The sequence below is a fragment of the Limulus polyphemus genome, unplaced genomic scaffold, assembly GCF_000517525.1.
Source record: "Limulus polyphemus unplaced genomic scaffold, Limulus_polyphemus-2.1.2 Scaffold702, whole genome shotgun sequence".
In the NCBI taxonomy this organism is placed as follows: Eukaryota; Metazoa; Arthropoda; class Merostomata; order Xiphosura; family Limulidae; genus Limulus; species Limulus polyphemus.
In genome coordinates this window covers 20,480-38,690 of record NW_013666312.1, presented here as the reverse complement: position 1 = coordinate 38,690, position 18,211 = coordinate 20,480, and the positions used below count along the sequence as shown (strand labels likewise).

Genomic DNA, 18,211 nt, shown 5'->3' with positions numbered 1-18,211 from the left:
TTGTAATCTATCAAATACCTTAATCTTTCTAAGTCTACTTTGAAATTTGCAGCAAAAACTATGATGTCATCAAAGTAACAGAAATGATTCATAATCTTGTAGTCCTGATAGTAGTACATCCACCAATCTCTGGAATACTGAAAGGGCATTGCACAAGTTAAATGGCATTCTACTGAACTGATATTTTCCTGATGATAATATATTGTAATTTTTGCCTTTTTTCTTCCTCAATAGCTACTTTGCAAGTCCATGGACAAAAAGTACTTACTCTGTCCTAACCTGTCTCACATCTCATATATTTGATAATGGATATGCATTCTTGACAGTTACCTGATTCAGTTTTCTGAAGTTGAAGCAGAACCTTAATTTACTGTCCCTCTTGAGAACAAATATGTGCTGCAAAATAACTACAGTCCTCTATAAATCCTTGCTAAAGCATGTCTTTTACACATGCTTTTAACTATACCCTGTGCTTCTCTTGCACTCTAGAGGGTCTCTATGTTACAAGTGTACTACTGCTTAACATCATCTTATATTTCACCTTGTTTGTGCTACCATTAGAATCACTTTCTCCTAAAACTATGTCTATGTGTTCTTCTAATAAATTTACTATTTCCATACCTCCTAATATGTGCACATTTCTTATTAAAACCTGATTTATGTTCCTGTACTGCAGCTACTTTCTCTATGCTGCTAGCTTTATGTATTACTACACACTAAGGCAATAATGTTTTTTCTCCTTATTGCCACAAGCCTTATCCTTTTTATGACACTTTAATCTACTACCATTTCAACTGTGTGATGTATCAATTGCTACTTTGCTTAATGCATGTGTTTGGCATCTAATTACATGATTGAGTCAGCAAGAAATTATCATAAGTCTCAACCTCAGCACATAAATCTGATGATATGGTTCTTGCAAACCTTAAGATCCCCATTTCTATGCATAGCTTACCTGTTTCTAAATTTATCTGCTTGCAGATATAATGCAAATTCTCAAGTTTTAGATCTCCATCTTTTTAATGTTTTATTAACTGAATGCCCTGTTATAGACATTAGGATATTTTCAAAACTTTTTCCCATGCATTATTTAATAATGTCAGCTTTTTCTTTATTAAATCTTAACTTAGTACAAAGGATCTAGTACCTGTGTTAATTAACGACAGACTTTCTGTACCATCTATCTTTAAGCTAATTAATGGTGAAATTTCATTGCCACTATATACACTCAATCTATAAATCAATATTGCTTGAACTACGTCTAGTTTTTTTTTGTAATTCCAGTTGTTAAGCAAATTTTTTATAACATCTACAAAAGCCTGTATTTCTATTGGTTCCAAAAACCTCTTTTGTAATAGTTTCACATCTAGGCATTTCATAAGACCTCTCTTTTTGTGGACACCTACAATTACAGGACATGTGACCATTTTGTCCAAGTTAAAGTATTCTGCTTGTGTTCTCTCTTAAAATAGTCTCTAACAATATGTTCTTGCATACCGTATTTGAAACATTTAAAACTTTCTGCTTTACTCTGCTGCATTATTCTTGTGTTTCTACTTTCCAATTTGGTATATTGTTTTTATTGAGTTATTCTGGAAATGCCTGGGCTCATATACTTGTTGTTCTTTAACCTCATGGTTACAGTAAGTCCATTTGGCACTTGTTCGTATGGAGAATGATATATAGTTCAACAATGTTTACAATAACTCTGAGCTTTCTTAATGTATCTTCATAAAAATTGGTAAGATTTTTATTAAAGATTACAAGTATTTTGTACACAAAGAATGAGATTATTTTAATTATTTCCAATAAATTTATTATTTACTTATTGTAGTTATTTGCACTCACACTGAATAGTTCGATTGCAAGGTGGTTTTCATGTTAAGCATAGAAATATTGTTTCCATCTTATAGTTTTCAAATTTTATATTTCACTTTCTTTACCATATTACTAACTGTAGCTATTATCATCAACATATAGTACAATGAAATGTTAAGATTAACCCTATCACCCCTGGTATCCTTCACTGCACATGACAAAAGGTTTTAGTGTCTTACATTCAAAATTTTATTATGCTACTTTTTGTTTATGTTATACCAATTAGAATAGTATAAAATCTTAGCTAATAATTCATGTTTTAATAGTATACAAGTTTTAAGTTCCTGATTCTACAAGGGAATATTAAAACAAATCCTGAATTTCCACTAGTGTGACCCACGTGACACATTTTCTCTTAGCATGTCATCATCCCTATTTTATCCATCACCCCTCAAAAATTTACAAAATTAAACATAAATTACTCTCTAAAAAATTTGTATTGCTCAGAAAAACTATAATTTGTATGGTCTTTTTGTTTGGTTACAGAGCTATCGAATAATAAATCAGTCGCTGCCACACCCACCTGTTACATCCTCTCCTTCACAATTCGTTGATAATTCTTTCTTACATTTCATTATATATTAAAGAGGCATAGCCATTTACCCATAACCCTTTACAGGGCTCAAGCTTAAGTTTTTTATTAGAGAGCCAGTCAGGCCCCCAAAACATGCATGTTTAACAGCCCACAAGTTTTTGGGCCCAATCTATAGCTCATTGTAAAATTTACTCTATAGTGAAGGCATGAGCAGATCCAGGGTGGTGTGCCCCCCTTCATCAGAATTCCAATATGTGGTTCCATCTGGTGGTTAAAACTGCACACAAATGTTTCAATTTCAATTACAATAGAATTGGTGGAAAAATACAAGATTTTAATATGCCTGTGATGCAATCATGACAGTGGTATCTGGACCCCTCTTCTTAAATTCCTGGATCCACCCCTGGGAAGTTGTCAGAAAAATCATTGAATTAAATAGCTGATGTTACATAAATTGAAAGGAAACCAAAGATATAAACATCTCAATTTATTTTCTTGTGAACTCATATTTCTTGAATCAGGTCATAGTGCAAAATTTATGGAAATTCCATTATTTTGAAGTTTTTATTTTTTTAATGAAAACATTTCTCTAAACTAAAAAATATATCAGAAAATGACAAAATTGCTTGAAAAGTATCAGACTTTTTCATTACCAAATGACCAACACTTTTATTTGAACTAATAGATCTAATCTTTGGATTCTACAGCCATTTTTTATCACATAGTGCAATTTATAGTATTAATAACTGCTTACATAATGCAAAGGTTAATTTTTTTACACACAAAATGACTGGCGAACATACTAATCCAATTGACACAAGGCCATACCAGGTGAGACTAGACTCCAAGAATTATGCATGGAATTACTACTCTGCATAAAGCACTTCTAGCACATTGTCCATAGGGCAGTAACATTTCTTTTGACAGGTGTATTTCCTCTTTCATTCACAATTCCTACTTATAATGTTTCCAAGATGCTCAGTGCAATACATGCTAACATTTTAAGATGTCAAATTCACAAGCCACAGAGTCCTGAACCTCCTAGCCTTTAAAACAAAGCACATCACAGTCACGAACAACAAAATCGAAATCGATAATTATGCCTCCGATGTAATCAGTGTCATAACCTAAGCCATCAAAGAAGCAATCTCTAGCAAAGTAACAAATCCTGAACTACAATCCTGGAAACTTATTCCTGAAATTCCTGAATTAATAAGTACCTGCCAACACCTCAGACATGACTTCATACAAACCTGTGACATTATGCTTAAACCACTCATTATACCTTATTAAGAAACTTGTATTACAACAATGATATGATAACTGGGAAAAACTTCTCCACATCAATACATGAATCCAAACTCAACCCTTCCAAATTCTGGCAGAAATTAAAATCTGTCACAAACAACAAATCAAACATCACCAAATATAAAATTCAATATATTAACAAAACTGCCACTACTGATAACAAACAGTATGAACGTTTTGCCTAATATTTTGAAAGTACTTTTGTAACCCAAATCTCACCTCATTTGACACGCATTTCAGCAATGTAAATCAACACATTTATAATAATCCACACTTTTTCACCAAACTTCCCAGTTTCTATATCACATATTTCTGATTCTAAAGATTTGTATACCTGCCCTATAACTTTAGCAGAAATCAAAATTAATCTTAAGACAATAAAACGCAAAGCCCAGGAGAGGATGGAATCAACAATTTAATCCTGAAAAATCTATCCAATACAATCATAACCCACTTAGTAACAATTTATAGTTACTATCAGAATATTACCCATCTATTTGGGCATCAGCTATTATTAAGGTAATATGCAAGAAAAATAATAACTTAGCTAATCCTAGCAGCTAAAGACCCATTAGCTTGCTAATTACTCTTGGTAAATTGATGGACAAATTAATCACGAACTGGTTAAACGCTTACCTAGAAACCAACAATCTTATTAACAACAGACAGAAAACGTAGACAAACCCTGACCACCTCACTAGACTTATCGGAAACATCTATTACGGTTTCAAAAGAAAGCATACAACCATAGTTACCTTTCTATATATCTTCCGATTAGGTTTGACATAACTATAAACTAGTTGATAACCATGTATCCACCTCTATTGTATGCTGGATGTACAGCTTTCTTACCGACAGAACAATTAAAGTTAAGATCAACAATGCAAACTGCATGCCCTTCACATTTCAAGTAGGTGTCCTCCAAGGGTCTGTGCTAAGTCCAACATTATACAACCTCTTTGTCAAGGATATCCCGTTCTTTTCCTTAAACCATACACTTGCGTTTCAATGTGCAGATGATATTGCTATCTGGAGTTCTTCTAGCAACTCACGTCTTCAGCCATTATTAGTCTCAAAGTGGGTTCCTCGTCACCGAATTTGACCTCATAGCATATTAGAGCAGGCATTAAGGTAAATAAATTACTCCGTGACAGAGAAGGAAAGTTTTTCAGTAGTACATGGTATTGAAACATTTTGTTGTTATCTTTATGGTAGGAAAGTCATTGTCATTACATGTCCCTCATCCTTACAGTGATTAATGACACTAAAAGATGAATTTTAAGGGTAGCAAGGTGGTTATTGTTATTACAAGATTATTATTTTGATTTGATACACAAATCATTTAGAAAACACTCAAACACTGATGCCCTGAGTAGGATGAGAGTTGGAGATACAATGACTTACTCAAAACAGATGATTTACAAATTTAAAGAAGTAATGAAAAGCACCATAAATTGCTATGAAGCAGTTTGGGATTTAGATTGTTATTAGTGAAAGAAGAAGGATGAAGTAGTAAATTCAACAGAACATTGCTAAACATATTTTTACAATATTGCAAAGCAGATCAGAAAAATAGTCAAAGAAGGAAACTTTATCAGGTGAAAAATGGATAATTATAGAAGATATACTATCCCCCTAAGTATGTTCAATTCATAACTAGATTCAGAGCAGGACATTATTTTTTTGCAAAAATCCCTAACCGAGAAACAAGTGTAAATTTTAAACATGAAGAAGATAACATTTTATCTGTTGGTGGTATTTCAATGACGCGGGTATTGAGAGTGATACAAATATGATTAATAGAAAATTATAAACGGTTAATTAGGAAATGTTATGAAAAAGTAAAGGATCTTTTAACAGAGTTAAATGGCATTAAAGAATTTGTTTCTATTCAAGACAGTAATTGACAGAAAAAGGAAGTGTTTTATAGTTCTTACTTAAAACAGCATTAAATAATTTGTTTCTATTCAAGACAGTAATTGACAGAAAAAAAGGAAGTATTTTATAGTTCTTACTTAAAACAGCATTAAATGATCAGATACAGTTACTAAAGGAAATGATACATTTGCTATGTGAAAAACTGCAATAATAAATTCCTTAAACCAAACATAAGAAGTACATGATCATGAGGATAGACAACCATCAAATGCATTATTTACCCTTTCGGCACGGGTGTCTGCAATTTGTGGGGGTCTGTATAGGAATTTCGCCTATCATACTGTAAGTGTGAAATTTCTTAATGTATCTTCACAAAAATCTGGGCCCCACAGGGGTATGTCTGCGGACTTACAACGCTAGAAACCGGGTTTCGATACCTGTGGTGGGCAGAGCACAGATGGCCCATTGTGTAGTTTTGTACTTAACTTCAAACAAACAAAAAACTGGTAAGATTTTGTTAAACATTATAAATACTTTGTACACAGAGAATGACATTATGTTAATTGTTTCTACTAAAAATATGTATATTAACTATTGTAGTTATTTGCACTCAAACTCTTAATCGTTTGAGTGCAAGGTGATTTTCATTTTAATATTTTAGTTTCATATTTCATGTGCATAACCTCCAGAACTTCCTAAATGAATATCAAAGTTTTTTATGGTAGATGTTTGTATTTTATTTATCATTTTCTCTACTAAATCACTAACTGCGATATCATCATTAATATAAAGTGTAATGAAATGTTTAAAATTAAGAAATAGAAAAATGTACATGCCTTTTACTTTTTTGAAGAATATCTAGACAGATCTTCTTTTGATTATATATTTGTAATTTCAGGTCTTTTCCTTTTCACATATACTTAATTTTTAATGTGTTATTTTCCTTTCCTTTACCATTTATTTTATCATCTCGACACAAATCAATGATGCCTTCATGTTGTGTTACAATATTTTAGAGAGACTTGCAAGCCTTTGGCAAAATTATCTTATACTTGTGTAAAATCTTGTGAACTGGGCCATTGTTTGAGATAAATTTTAAAAATGTTTAAACCTTTCAATTATGCTTTTTTAATGTAAATAACACATAATTAACTGAGATATAAAAGTAAAACCTGAACGCAACTTAACTGTCTCTCTAACTATAACATGTTTAGCTAAGAAAAAACTAAGTACTATCATAGATAAATCAGTCAACAATAATATAGGCAGTTACACCTTCTTGATGATGACAGCTGAGCACCAATTTCAAAATAACCATTGTTGGATTATAGTGTAAAATGAGCTCTTTTTAATGACTATAAACATTACTTGTTTTTACTGCATTCAGAAAGAGAACTTTGAAACTTGCATTTCAGTAGGGCAAGTAAACATACTTAATTGTCTAGACATACATCTACATCTGACTCAAGATAATGAGTGCAAAAGTAGAGGTTTTTCATTGCTTGTGGGTCACTTGACAACACAAAACTGAAGTTTAAGTATTTTTTTAAAGGTTTCTTTTGAAATAAAGTTATTAAAACTTAGAGAACATAAAACTTTGAATCATGACATACATTGTAATGTTAATTTTGTTCACGTACGTTGGTATTAAAGGTGTTTAATTAAATTTTGAATGAAACTCTGTGACTTCTACATAGAAGTGGCTAAACGGGGGTACCCATGGTTAAAGGATTAAATATTACAAATGAGTTAATACATGCCAGAGTAGAACAAAAGGATCTCCATTAGGTAAGAGGTAAAATGTTTATTGTTAATACAAGAATTCAGAATAAACTGCATTAACACAGGCCTGCAATGGTTTTATTGTCTTGAAATTTTTATATGTTCTACAGTAATTCCTGTACACTGGCTATAGATTTCTCTAGACCAATCGTGATGTGAGAGTCTTATCAATCATTCTAGAACCCACGAGAAACACATTGCTACTATATAAACGGTTAACAGGCCACATGATGTGATATTTGTGGATAGTATTTGTTTGTGCATGCACTTTGACATTATTTTTTCTTTTCAATATTATTTATTGCTATGGCAGCAAGAGGTTGTGTAAATGACCCAAACATATTCTGTTATATTTGTGGTAAATTTGTTGTAAAGGAACAAAGGCAAAACATTACGGAATTTGTTAAAAAAACAAATTATGCTTATTTGGGAATAAAACTTGGGGACCAAGACAAATTCATGGGATCTGCACAAATTTTGCAACATTTGTGTCAAAGAGTTGAGACAATGGACTAAAGGTAAGAAAAAGTCTGCCTTTTGGAACACCAATGGTCTGGTGTGAGCCTAGAAACCATTGAGATGACTGCTATTTTGCTCATGTAACGTGCAAGGCTACAACACTCGAAATAAAAAAATAATTTCTTATCTGATTCTTGTTGGGCCTCAGATTAGGAAATTTACTTTGGATGAAGAGTTCAAAAGGACAATAAGGAAAGTTGGAAAAGAAGCGTGGATTGCCTTTAAAGATGTTATTGACAAATTTTTAGAAAACAACAAGGTCCCAAATTACGAAAATATTGTCAATAATATGCTCGATAAATTCAAAGATTTGGGTTGTAATATGAGCATGAAAGTTCAATTCTTACAATGACATATTGACTATTTCTCTGAAAATATCAGTGTCATCAGTGAAGAACAAGGGGAAGGGTTTCATCAAGACTTCAGGGAAATGAAGAGGAGGTATCGTGGAAGGTTGAACATCATCATGATGGCTGATTACTGCTGGTCCTTGAAACAAGATGCTCCAGATGCAATACATAAAAGAAAGACCACAACACGTAGTTTTGAGACTAAAAGACATAGATTTAAAAAAATCGGGATGAATGAGGATGCATGTGTTCTTCCCTTTCGTTTTTTTGTATTTTTGTTAACAAATATAATAATAAAAGAATGTTCATTGTGGTAAACGAAATGATAATTTGATTTAAGCAAGAGTTTTTTTTTCTTCCTGATTTGTAAAAAAATCTTTACGCACTCAAAAAAGAATGAGTATTATTTTAGAAATCTGCAAAGCTGAATTATAGAAAATCTATTTATGAAACCAAAGCAACTTTTATGAAGTTTAAATTTGCAGTTCTATATAACTGGCATTTACTGTAGAGAAGTATATGACTAAATAAGCAAGATAATGCAAACACTCAACATTGGAAACTGAGTACATACTTTTTACCATCTAGTAAATTAAAGAGAGTATTAAATTAAATTTAGAGGAGGCTACCACTACATTTACAGTTTGTAATACCTGCCCATAGTGATCAAGTTTACATGTATTGCATATGAGCAGATGTAAAAATTGTAGCTGTCAAAAACACCAAATGTTCACAGATATACCCTTAAGTGCAACTGATAGATTTTTTAAATTTATAAGACCATTTCATTGCCAGTAGCATTAAATAATTATTTTGCAATGACAATAAAGACTCAGAATCCCTGTGTAGCTGTTTCTAAGGATCAACTTATTTAGAGATGACAGAAAACATTATGAAATGTATCAAAAGACTAATCAGAGTATGTGATTCAAATTCAGGAATATATTCAGTACCAGTATTATCTTGAAAAGTTTGTAAGATACAGAATTTATGTGGAAAGATAATAATTTCATCACATTTGTTTAAAATTCACAAAACTCTGACACCTGATGATTGGTTTGTATTAAAAGTGAAATAACCTTATCTATAATATGTCCTAAGTCAGATCTACACCAATTCAATTATAAAGCAAGAATGATTAAACTGAGAGGCAGCAGTTTTCAAAGTTAATGAGACATTGTTCTGCATGTGTACAAAGTGTAAGTTTACCTTCAAGTTTTAGAAGTAAGACTAAATACACAATTTCAGAATTAAATATAAAGATACCAACTAAAAAAGAATTGATGTCAAATAAAGAAAATGAATTATTCAAAGAATTAGTCCAATGTAAAAGTATCAGTAACATAACATAATATTGGAATTGTATAACATTTTGATGGGTTATAGATTTACAAGAGTATTCATCAAGATATGATGATTGAATAATTTTATTTCATTCTTTAACATTTTAAAGGTAATTAGGTTTTTAACGTGTATGTTTATAACTAAATTGTTTATTGTTTTATGCTTTTCATTTTTAAAAAGATATTAGTATTTTTGTTGGGTACATTTATTACTAGAGACAGATACAAGCAAAAATGAGTTTTCTTTTTTACAGAATGAGAGACTATTTTTAACCTTCTACCTTCCAAAATTCATCCTTGTGGGGCTGTTGTGGCTTGCAGCTTTTACTCTAGCAACGTGGCAGAAGTTTAATGAATTGAGAGATCCTACATATAACTACAAAGTTGACACGGGACATTTCATGGTGAGGAGTAAACACATGTATCATCTTATATCACACTTTGAAATTATGCTTTGGGGGTATTTTCAAATGTGAAACACAGTAATACTTGAGCCTGCACTGAGAGGACTTTTTTTTTTTTTCTATTTTCTGGTAAGATTTGCAGATCTGCTAATGTTTGTTTTTACTATTAAAACCTTTTGCCTATAAACTTAAATTTTCTTATATTATTTGTAAAACCTTTAAAAGTGTAATTTACATTTCACTCACAAAATACCAAATTAAAAAACAAAACAAATTAATTTCTTCACATATTTGTAAAACTATGTTTATGAAGTATGTGCTTTATTAATATTTTAATATTCCATAACTCATCCTTGTCAACATGATATCTCATGTTCTTTACAAGGGGAAACAATGTAATTAAAATTTAAAAAAATTAGTTTGATCTTCTCTCACTACAATCACATGCAGTATAAAATTATAACTGAAATGTTCAGATTTAGAATTTTTATATTATATATTTTGTTAAAATTTATTGTTAATAAAGTAAGAAAAGATATACAAAATGCTAATCTAATTTTGAATTTGCTGCCCCCATCCAGTCCTTCAATTGTAATTTTTAGCAGGCTATTTGTGAAATATTTAAACTTTCTACTTGCACAGCTAAAACTTCTTAACAGATGTTGCTGCTTATTTCTAGTTGAAATTATTTGAAAAACTGATTATTTCCAAAAAGTGTTGGCAAAGCTGACTGTATTTTATGTTTTACAACTTCGAGCTTTTAAAGTTTTTTGGAAGCTGGGATTGTTTTCTTTCTTACAGTCTATTTTCAGTAGAGCTCCTTTCCTTTTGTATGTGGATGAAAATTTCTAAACTTTTAGCTTGATCTCATGTCTTCAAATAATCTAAGTATTCGGTTCTAGTTTCTTATATGCCACATAATGTAAAGGCAATAAATCAGTTGTATTGGTTTGTATGCTTTGTTTATTTTGAAAAAATAGCATTGGAAGTTTCTTGTCATATTACAAAAACTTTTTATTGTAATTTGAAACTAGTTGTATGATGGAATTTGTCCTAGCACAAATTTAACAATTATTGGGAGGTCTTTGAAACAGCTGTACTTAATTTCTAAAAAAGGGTACAGAGGTAACTTTTGTATGTAAGATATAGTAAGATAGATACTGTCTATTTATATTAGCTTTAATGGTATATTAAAGATTTACAGAGATTAAACATCTGTCATTTGTGATCAACTTTTTCATTATGAGAAAAGCAAAATACTTTTCATTTGTCATTGTGGTTAATGGAGAAAACAGTGGTGAAATTAATCCATTGAAAATTGAACATTCACAATTATGCTTTCTTCTGATATGCAAAATAAAGGGGATTTCAGTCAAAAGTATATTAGCAGTTACTGACATCATTAGTAAAATGCATATTAGTACTAGAAAGTGGAAAACAATATTGTCTAGTGGCATTACATGGTGAAGGGAAACCTTTTAGGCCTAAAAATAATGATTAACTCTTGCTAGAAGCAGGTCAAAGTGCACATGTCATGACTTTTTAGAGTTACATTCAAAATTTAATTCAACTACTTTATTTTCATAGTATACAGATAAACATGGCATAAAAACATAGTTAATAAATCAAATTTGAATATTACATAGGTTTTAAGTTTATGAGGAAATATTTAAAAAAATTTCAATCTCCCCTGTTATGAGAAGTATAACTTTTGCTCTCCAGGTATGGTCTCTTCTCTAATTTATTTACCACCCCTCTTGAAAAGTGAGAAATTTAATGTAAATTACTCATTATAATATTGTTATTACTTTGGCAAAGCATAATTTTTACAGTCTACAATTTTATTTGGTTACAGAGCCATAAATTATATGCTGTTATTCTGTGTTATTAAGTGCGTTACTTAATTAAATAAAAAAATATTTAGTGAATAGTACCATTAATATAAAAAGTAGGGTTAAGTTTCATTGACAGTCTGTAGCAAAAAAAAAGGACCCAGTTAAGTATTATATTTTCTGTTTTTTATGTGTATTGTTTATTTATTATCATAAAAGTAATTACAATTTAAAATTGCCAATTTATTAGGTCATATAAGGTCAGATTAAACAAAATGAAGAAAAAAAATTTTTTCTTGAAGTACATTTGCAAGTAGCTCATGCATTACAGAAATTGATATGGTAATATGAGCTACATGTTCACCGAGTGACTTACAACCTCTGTGGCAGGATTATTAGTTAGACAGGGTTCAAAGGGCAATAAAGCAATAAAATTTAAGTGGAAATGTATGCTGTTACTAGCTTTAAGCTGTTTGAGTTTTTGGTTACATATTGAAGTCATTCTAGAAAGAAAGAAGGTAATAATTTTTTTTTTTTTATGGTGGTTACAAGGTCGGTCAAACTGAACAACCCTGTATAGAGTTAGGGTGGAGAAAATAACAGACAAAATACAAAGTTTTACTGAAAAAAATGTTTGAGATTTATTTAAGAGGTTTTACAGATTACACAAAGGAAATTTAACAATTTTCAGATTAAGAAAAGTATTTTTAATCTTAACATACAAATCACTTTGCACTGAGAGCAGTCTATACTTTGGAACCTTATATTTATGGAGAAATTTTTAGTAAAAATACTTCATTTAAAATTTTGATTTTTTTTGTCTATAAAAGACTTGTAGTGCCTACTGAAAGTTTACAAAATTTCATGAAGATAAACAAAACATATTAAAAGTTATTTTATGGAAACTAAAGGTAAATTTGGTGTCAAGATTTAGGTTGAATCAACCAAGTCCATAGCGAGACAGTTAAGCTTCAGAGTTTTGAACTCTCTTGAGGACTTCATGCTAAAATCTTGAAAATACAATTTCAAGTCTATTTTTTTACCTACTAGGATTCATCTTACACAATTTTTTATCTAAAACTTATCTATGTCCTCCTATTACTAATTTACATGCAAGTTATAATCTCTTCCCTTGGCCGAGGTGGTGAAATACAAAGTTAGTGTTCATTAGAGCTAAGAGATTAGTAGAATTAGTTAATCAATTAATTGTTAGTTTCATTAATTGATTACATTCAACTAATAAATTATTATCATGAGATGGCTAAATAAAAATATCTGTTGTGGGCAGACCATAGGCAGCCAATTGTGTAGCTTTTCCCTTGACAACAAACAAACAAACATAATAAGAATATTTCTGTTACTTGGATAATTGGGATAAAAATGAGTAATTATTGGAAATCATAATTTTGGTTAGTTGAGTACTTTTGTGAGTCATGAAATTAATCTGTTTAATCATAATTTTTTATTATTTTACATCACACTAATCTATGTAATATGTGCTCATGGGTCATTGATTAATCAAGTTAATTGTCCAGCTCTTGTATTCATAATGGCCTCAAGTTACAGATCGTGCAAGTTCTTGGAATCAGAAAATTAACTGCCAAAGCAGTTACTTCAGTGAAAGAGGGAAACTTAAGTTTATTTATTACCCTTTCAACTAGTAGAAAACCATTACTAACTTACTAGGCATAAACCCTGCATAGCCATGAGGCACCTCATAATGCAGTAAGAAATTTTAATGCTTTACATTCTAGTGTAACTACACAAGGTAAGAAGGGAGCTCTATGGCAAATTGATTGCAAGAAAGAAAGTAATTCAAGTTTTCAGACAATATATTTACAATTTTATTGACTTCAGAAACTTGAAAATTGAAAAAACAAAACATGCAGAAAGTTGCTTCTTAATGTTACCAACTTCAAAACTTACTGTTTTAAAACTATTCGAGCTAAAACATAAGCCTCAAACAAGGGAAAAGTTTAAAAATTTCTGGCTTAGTTTCATACACTAAAAAGTTTCATTTGCACATTTGGGATATTTAATGATTTCTACCATCTCAATAATAATTATGACAGCGGGCAAAAATTGAAAGTTAAGGCTAGCACATTGTCATTGAAATGACAAAACCGTGTATGTCCAAAAGCCCAGTTTTACAGATACAGAGATAGATAGCTTTGACACTACAAAAATTAATTCAATTACTTTTTGATAATGTTAAATCAGAAATATAATATGGTTGAGAAATCAAACTTGTTTTGACAGGTTGCTAATAGTGAAGTAAGACAGGACTTATATAAGATGAAATTATGCATTTAGAACATATACAGGCTCTTATGAGGATCCCTGATTGCTTATACATTTTTAGTTATCCAGTGTTTGAACATCATAACCACAAAATAATAAATCAGATAGCATAATTTCGTTTGGAGAAGGAAGGCCTACCTTCTGAAACCACTTTGAATATTAGTTATTTTGTTTCTTATTTTGTGGTTCATTAATGTTTTTCAATCCTACACAGTTTCTTAATATCATGAATAAACATCTCAATTTAATACAGCTTAGTAAGACAATGCCTACATATACGTCAGTGATCATGCATAAACAAGTTTTTAGAGTTGACTTTTTAGTTGTCAAATGTGTATGTGTTTTTATATTTTCAGTAATTCATAAGATAAAGACATAAAATAAAACCATTTGCTAGACTTAACAGCTATTTCAGTAATAAATCCTCATATAAAACTTTTATGTAAGACTTGTATATGTAACATTCAGTTGAGTGCCTGAAATTTTATGATTAAGTGTAACTACAGCAGGAGAAACATTTGTATTTGGATGTAAGTATTATATAATTATAAGTTAAATAAAATTTTGATGTGTCATAAATTAAAAACACTATTGAGCTGGGTGTGCTCTTCAACCTGTGGATCAAAAGGTTTAAGACTTAAATTGTGACTTGCTGCTGAACATGTTCCACATATACAGCTGTGGAGCACTGTAACTGTGACAAATAGTCTTGCTAATGACAAATATTGGTGGCTGATTTTCCTTCCTTTGGTCAACAATTTGAAATTAATGATATAGTACAGTCATTATCATGCACCAAACTTTGATATACATTCTAATTCTTATTTTTAAATAATTTCTTTTGTAATGTTGTTTTCACTGCTTTTCACAAGATGCTTAAAGTACTTTAGTTTGATATTTCCAGTTTATTAGTTAACATGATGATGAAATATTTTCTGTATTTATAGGGTTTCAAGGTATTTTTCTTTATCATTGGTGGAGTATATGTGATTTATCTATTATATCTTATCATCAGAGCCTATACAGAGCTCCGTTCTATGCCATTTTTTGGTAAGTAAAATAAACTTTAAGTTGCATGTGATTTAAACACTTCAACTAGGTAAAGATATTTTTAAAGCACTTTGCTATGTTAAGCATTGAATAATGATTAGTAATTTTTTTAATTGATTGTATTTTCCACGTTTTAAAGATAATTTTGTGTTGATACATTTTTATAGTTTAAATGGTTATTTTTTTGTATAAATATATATGTGAAATATGCTAATGTCCTATTTTACTGTTAGCAAAAATAATGTACAGAATGAATTATAGAATGAACTTACCAATCAAAAAATAGTTTTATGTATGGATAAAAAGGTAAATATGTTAGGTTTACATAGCATCATCAGGTGATACACTTTGAATGCAACAAAACATTTGAGAACTGTCACTTGTTACAAGATAAAGAACATTAAGCAATGATGTAATAGAAAATAGCTAAGTAAGGAATGTAAGTCCCCATCTACATTTATTAATGTTAGGTTTTCATTTTTGATGAAGAAAACTTTTTTAATTAATGTACAATTCTTGTTGTTTTCTTTATCAATGACTTTAACATCTGAGAAATAAAAGGAGAGTGGATATTTTTAACCAGATTCTCAAATGCAGGAGATGAGCATTAAAATTTTTCTTTCAGTAATGTTGAAAGCTGTCCTTTAGTATCTGGGATGTAAGAAATATCACACACACTACATTTAATGTGATATCTTAATTCTGATATATCATTATCAATCAACTTTCTTGACAGAAACTGATGTATAATTTTCTTGGATATTTCACATTAAACCTTTAACTTCAACCTACTTACATTGTAACTAGGTTATGTAACTTTCTCAAATGTTATTCCAAAAATATACCTACATGATGAAATTGTTTGAAACTTGAGAGGACCTTTCTAAAGGCAAGTAGTTTGAAAAAAAAGAAATATATATTTCTTTTTTACCATTTCTACTAAAAATTTATTATTTATTGTAGTTATTTGAACTCAGATTTTCAGTAGTTTAAGTGCAAGGTGATTTTCATGTTAAGTGTAAAAACACTTTTTTATCTAACAGTTTTCAAATTTCATTTGCATAATCTCTATAATCTCCTAAATGTATATCAAAATATTTTTTGTGGTAAATATTTATATTTTCATTTTATCTATCATATCACTAACTTTACCTATTATAGTCGATGTACTATGCAATGATATGTTTAAAATTAAGAAATGTGTAATTACCTTTTAATTCTTTGTTAAATAATCTTAAAGTATCTTCTTTTGGTTACAATAATAATTTCAGATCTTTACCTTTTCACTTATAGTTTATTTTTAATGTTTTATTTTCCTTTTCTGTCCTTTACGGTTTATTACTATTTCTCGACACCTGCCATCGGGTGCCCTTGGGACATATTACAATATCTTTGGCAGAGATACCCAAGCCTTCAGCAAAATGTTTTTGCACTTGCATAGTAAGTGAACTGGTATAAAGTTAGGATTGTATTGAAAAATTATTAAACCTTTCAAATATAAATTTAAAAACATAAATAATACATAATTAACTAAAATATAAGAAGTAAAACCTAAATACAATTGAAATATCTATTTTACTAATATGTATCTAGGTGAGAGACAATGCTAAGTGCTAATGAGGATAAAATTAGCAAACAGTTCTTCAGCTGTTTGACATATTTGGTAACAAATATTACATCCAATTTAAAAAAATAACAGTTGGAAGAATGTAGTGTAATATTAGCTTTTTCTATTGGCTATAAACATGTCAAATTAGTACGTGTTACCTGAAATAACATGTTCAAATATAAAGGTGGGTGTGGCTACTGTCAAGGGGGTGAGGAAATTTATTTTTCTCTGATCTCTGATGTAGTGATGGAATTGGAGCTAAGCATCCATAAACAGTGCCATACGAGTATATTCAGTCTAGACATACATGTAACTTATAAATGAAGTGTTATTGAAGTAATAGAGACAAAAATCTTAAGATCTGTGATCACTTGTGTATCATGTAACAACAAAACTGAAGTTTAAGTATTTTGATTTAAAGGTTTCTATGAAATAAAGGAATTAAACTTATATAAAACTTTGAATCATCACATAAATAATAAAGCTAATTTTACTAGAATACATTGACAGTAAAATTGTTTAATTAAATTTTAAATGTAACTCAGTAAAACCTCATGAGTTGAAGATTTTGAAGAGTATGGTTGAAGTGAAAGGTTTAATATGTACATGGTTCCCATGGGTCAAGGAAACCAGGAAAAGTCAGTGAATTTTATGTTGTATGTTCCCGATAAGTTTCATTTTCCAAACAAAAAACCAAGGAAAAGTTAGGACATGGATAGCAAAAAAACTAAATTATCATTAGCTCCAAAAAATTGCATACAGGTACATTTAGCATGTCAGTATTTGTATTTTATGCATAAAATTTGTTTTGGCTACATAAATCTTTTTCTTTACATTAATTGTCATGGACTGTGATGGTGGGTGTACATAAACAGTAGCTAGGATTTTGCATACACGGAGGGTAAAAGCTCTGGACAAGGCTTCATATCATCTTCCTAAAACTAGATCATGGAGGATTGTTTTACTATAGTGCAAAGCCCTTAACAAATTAATATTTAGGGATAGGCTATTTTTATTAAAAAGTTATTCTGATCTTAAAATATTAGTACATTCACCCTTTTGCAACAGTTCATGTATTTTATGCATCTTTGTAACTACCATGTAACCATAAAGGTATACATACTATAAGTCTAAAAGTACTTAATGCAGATTCACAAAATTTGACAAGTTTTCAGTAAATGTTACAAGTCTTTAGTAGCCAAAAATTCAGAATTTTTGATTAAGTATTCCAACTAAACATTTGTCTGCATATATATATATATGTGTGTGTGTGTGTGTGTGTGTGTGTGTGTGTGTGTGGAGTTATGTGTGTTGACCGCTCTGTGTGACAAGAGTTATTATATAGTTAAATTTAAAAGTTTAACTTTCTTTCTTACTTAATTAGTCCACTATTTACTTACTATATCTACTAACCGTACTAAC

At 30.1% G+C, this 18,211-nt stretch overlaps 1 protein-coding gene across 1 annotated transcript in view; it reads left to right on the top strand.

Annotated features, from left to right (window-relative positions):
* The window catches only part of LOC106460074 (transmembrane protein 181-like), a 100,965-nt gene extending 84,327 nt beyond the window's left edge, over positions 1-16,638 (top strand). The window contains exons 9-11 of the mRNA XM_022386690.1: positions 9,848-9,997; positions 15,078-15,180; positions 16,580-16,638. Of these exons, the coding sequence (XP_022242398.1) occupies positions 9,848-9,997; positions 15,078-15,180; positions 16,580-16,638 (312 nt within the window). The remainder of the gene's footprint in view (positions 1-9,847; positions 9,998-15,077; positions 15,181-16,579) is intronic.
* Positions 16,639-18,211: the final 1,573 nt, after the last annotated feature.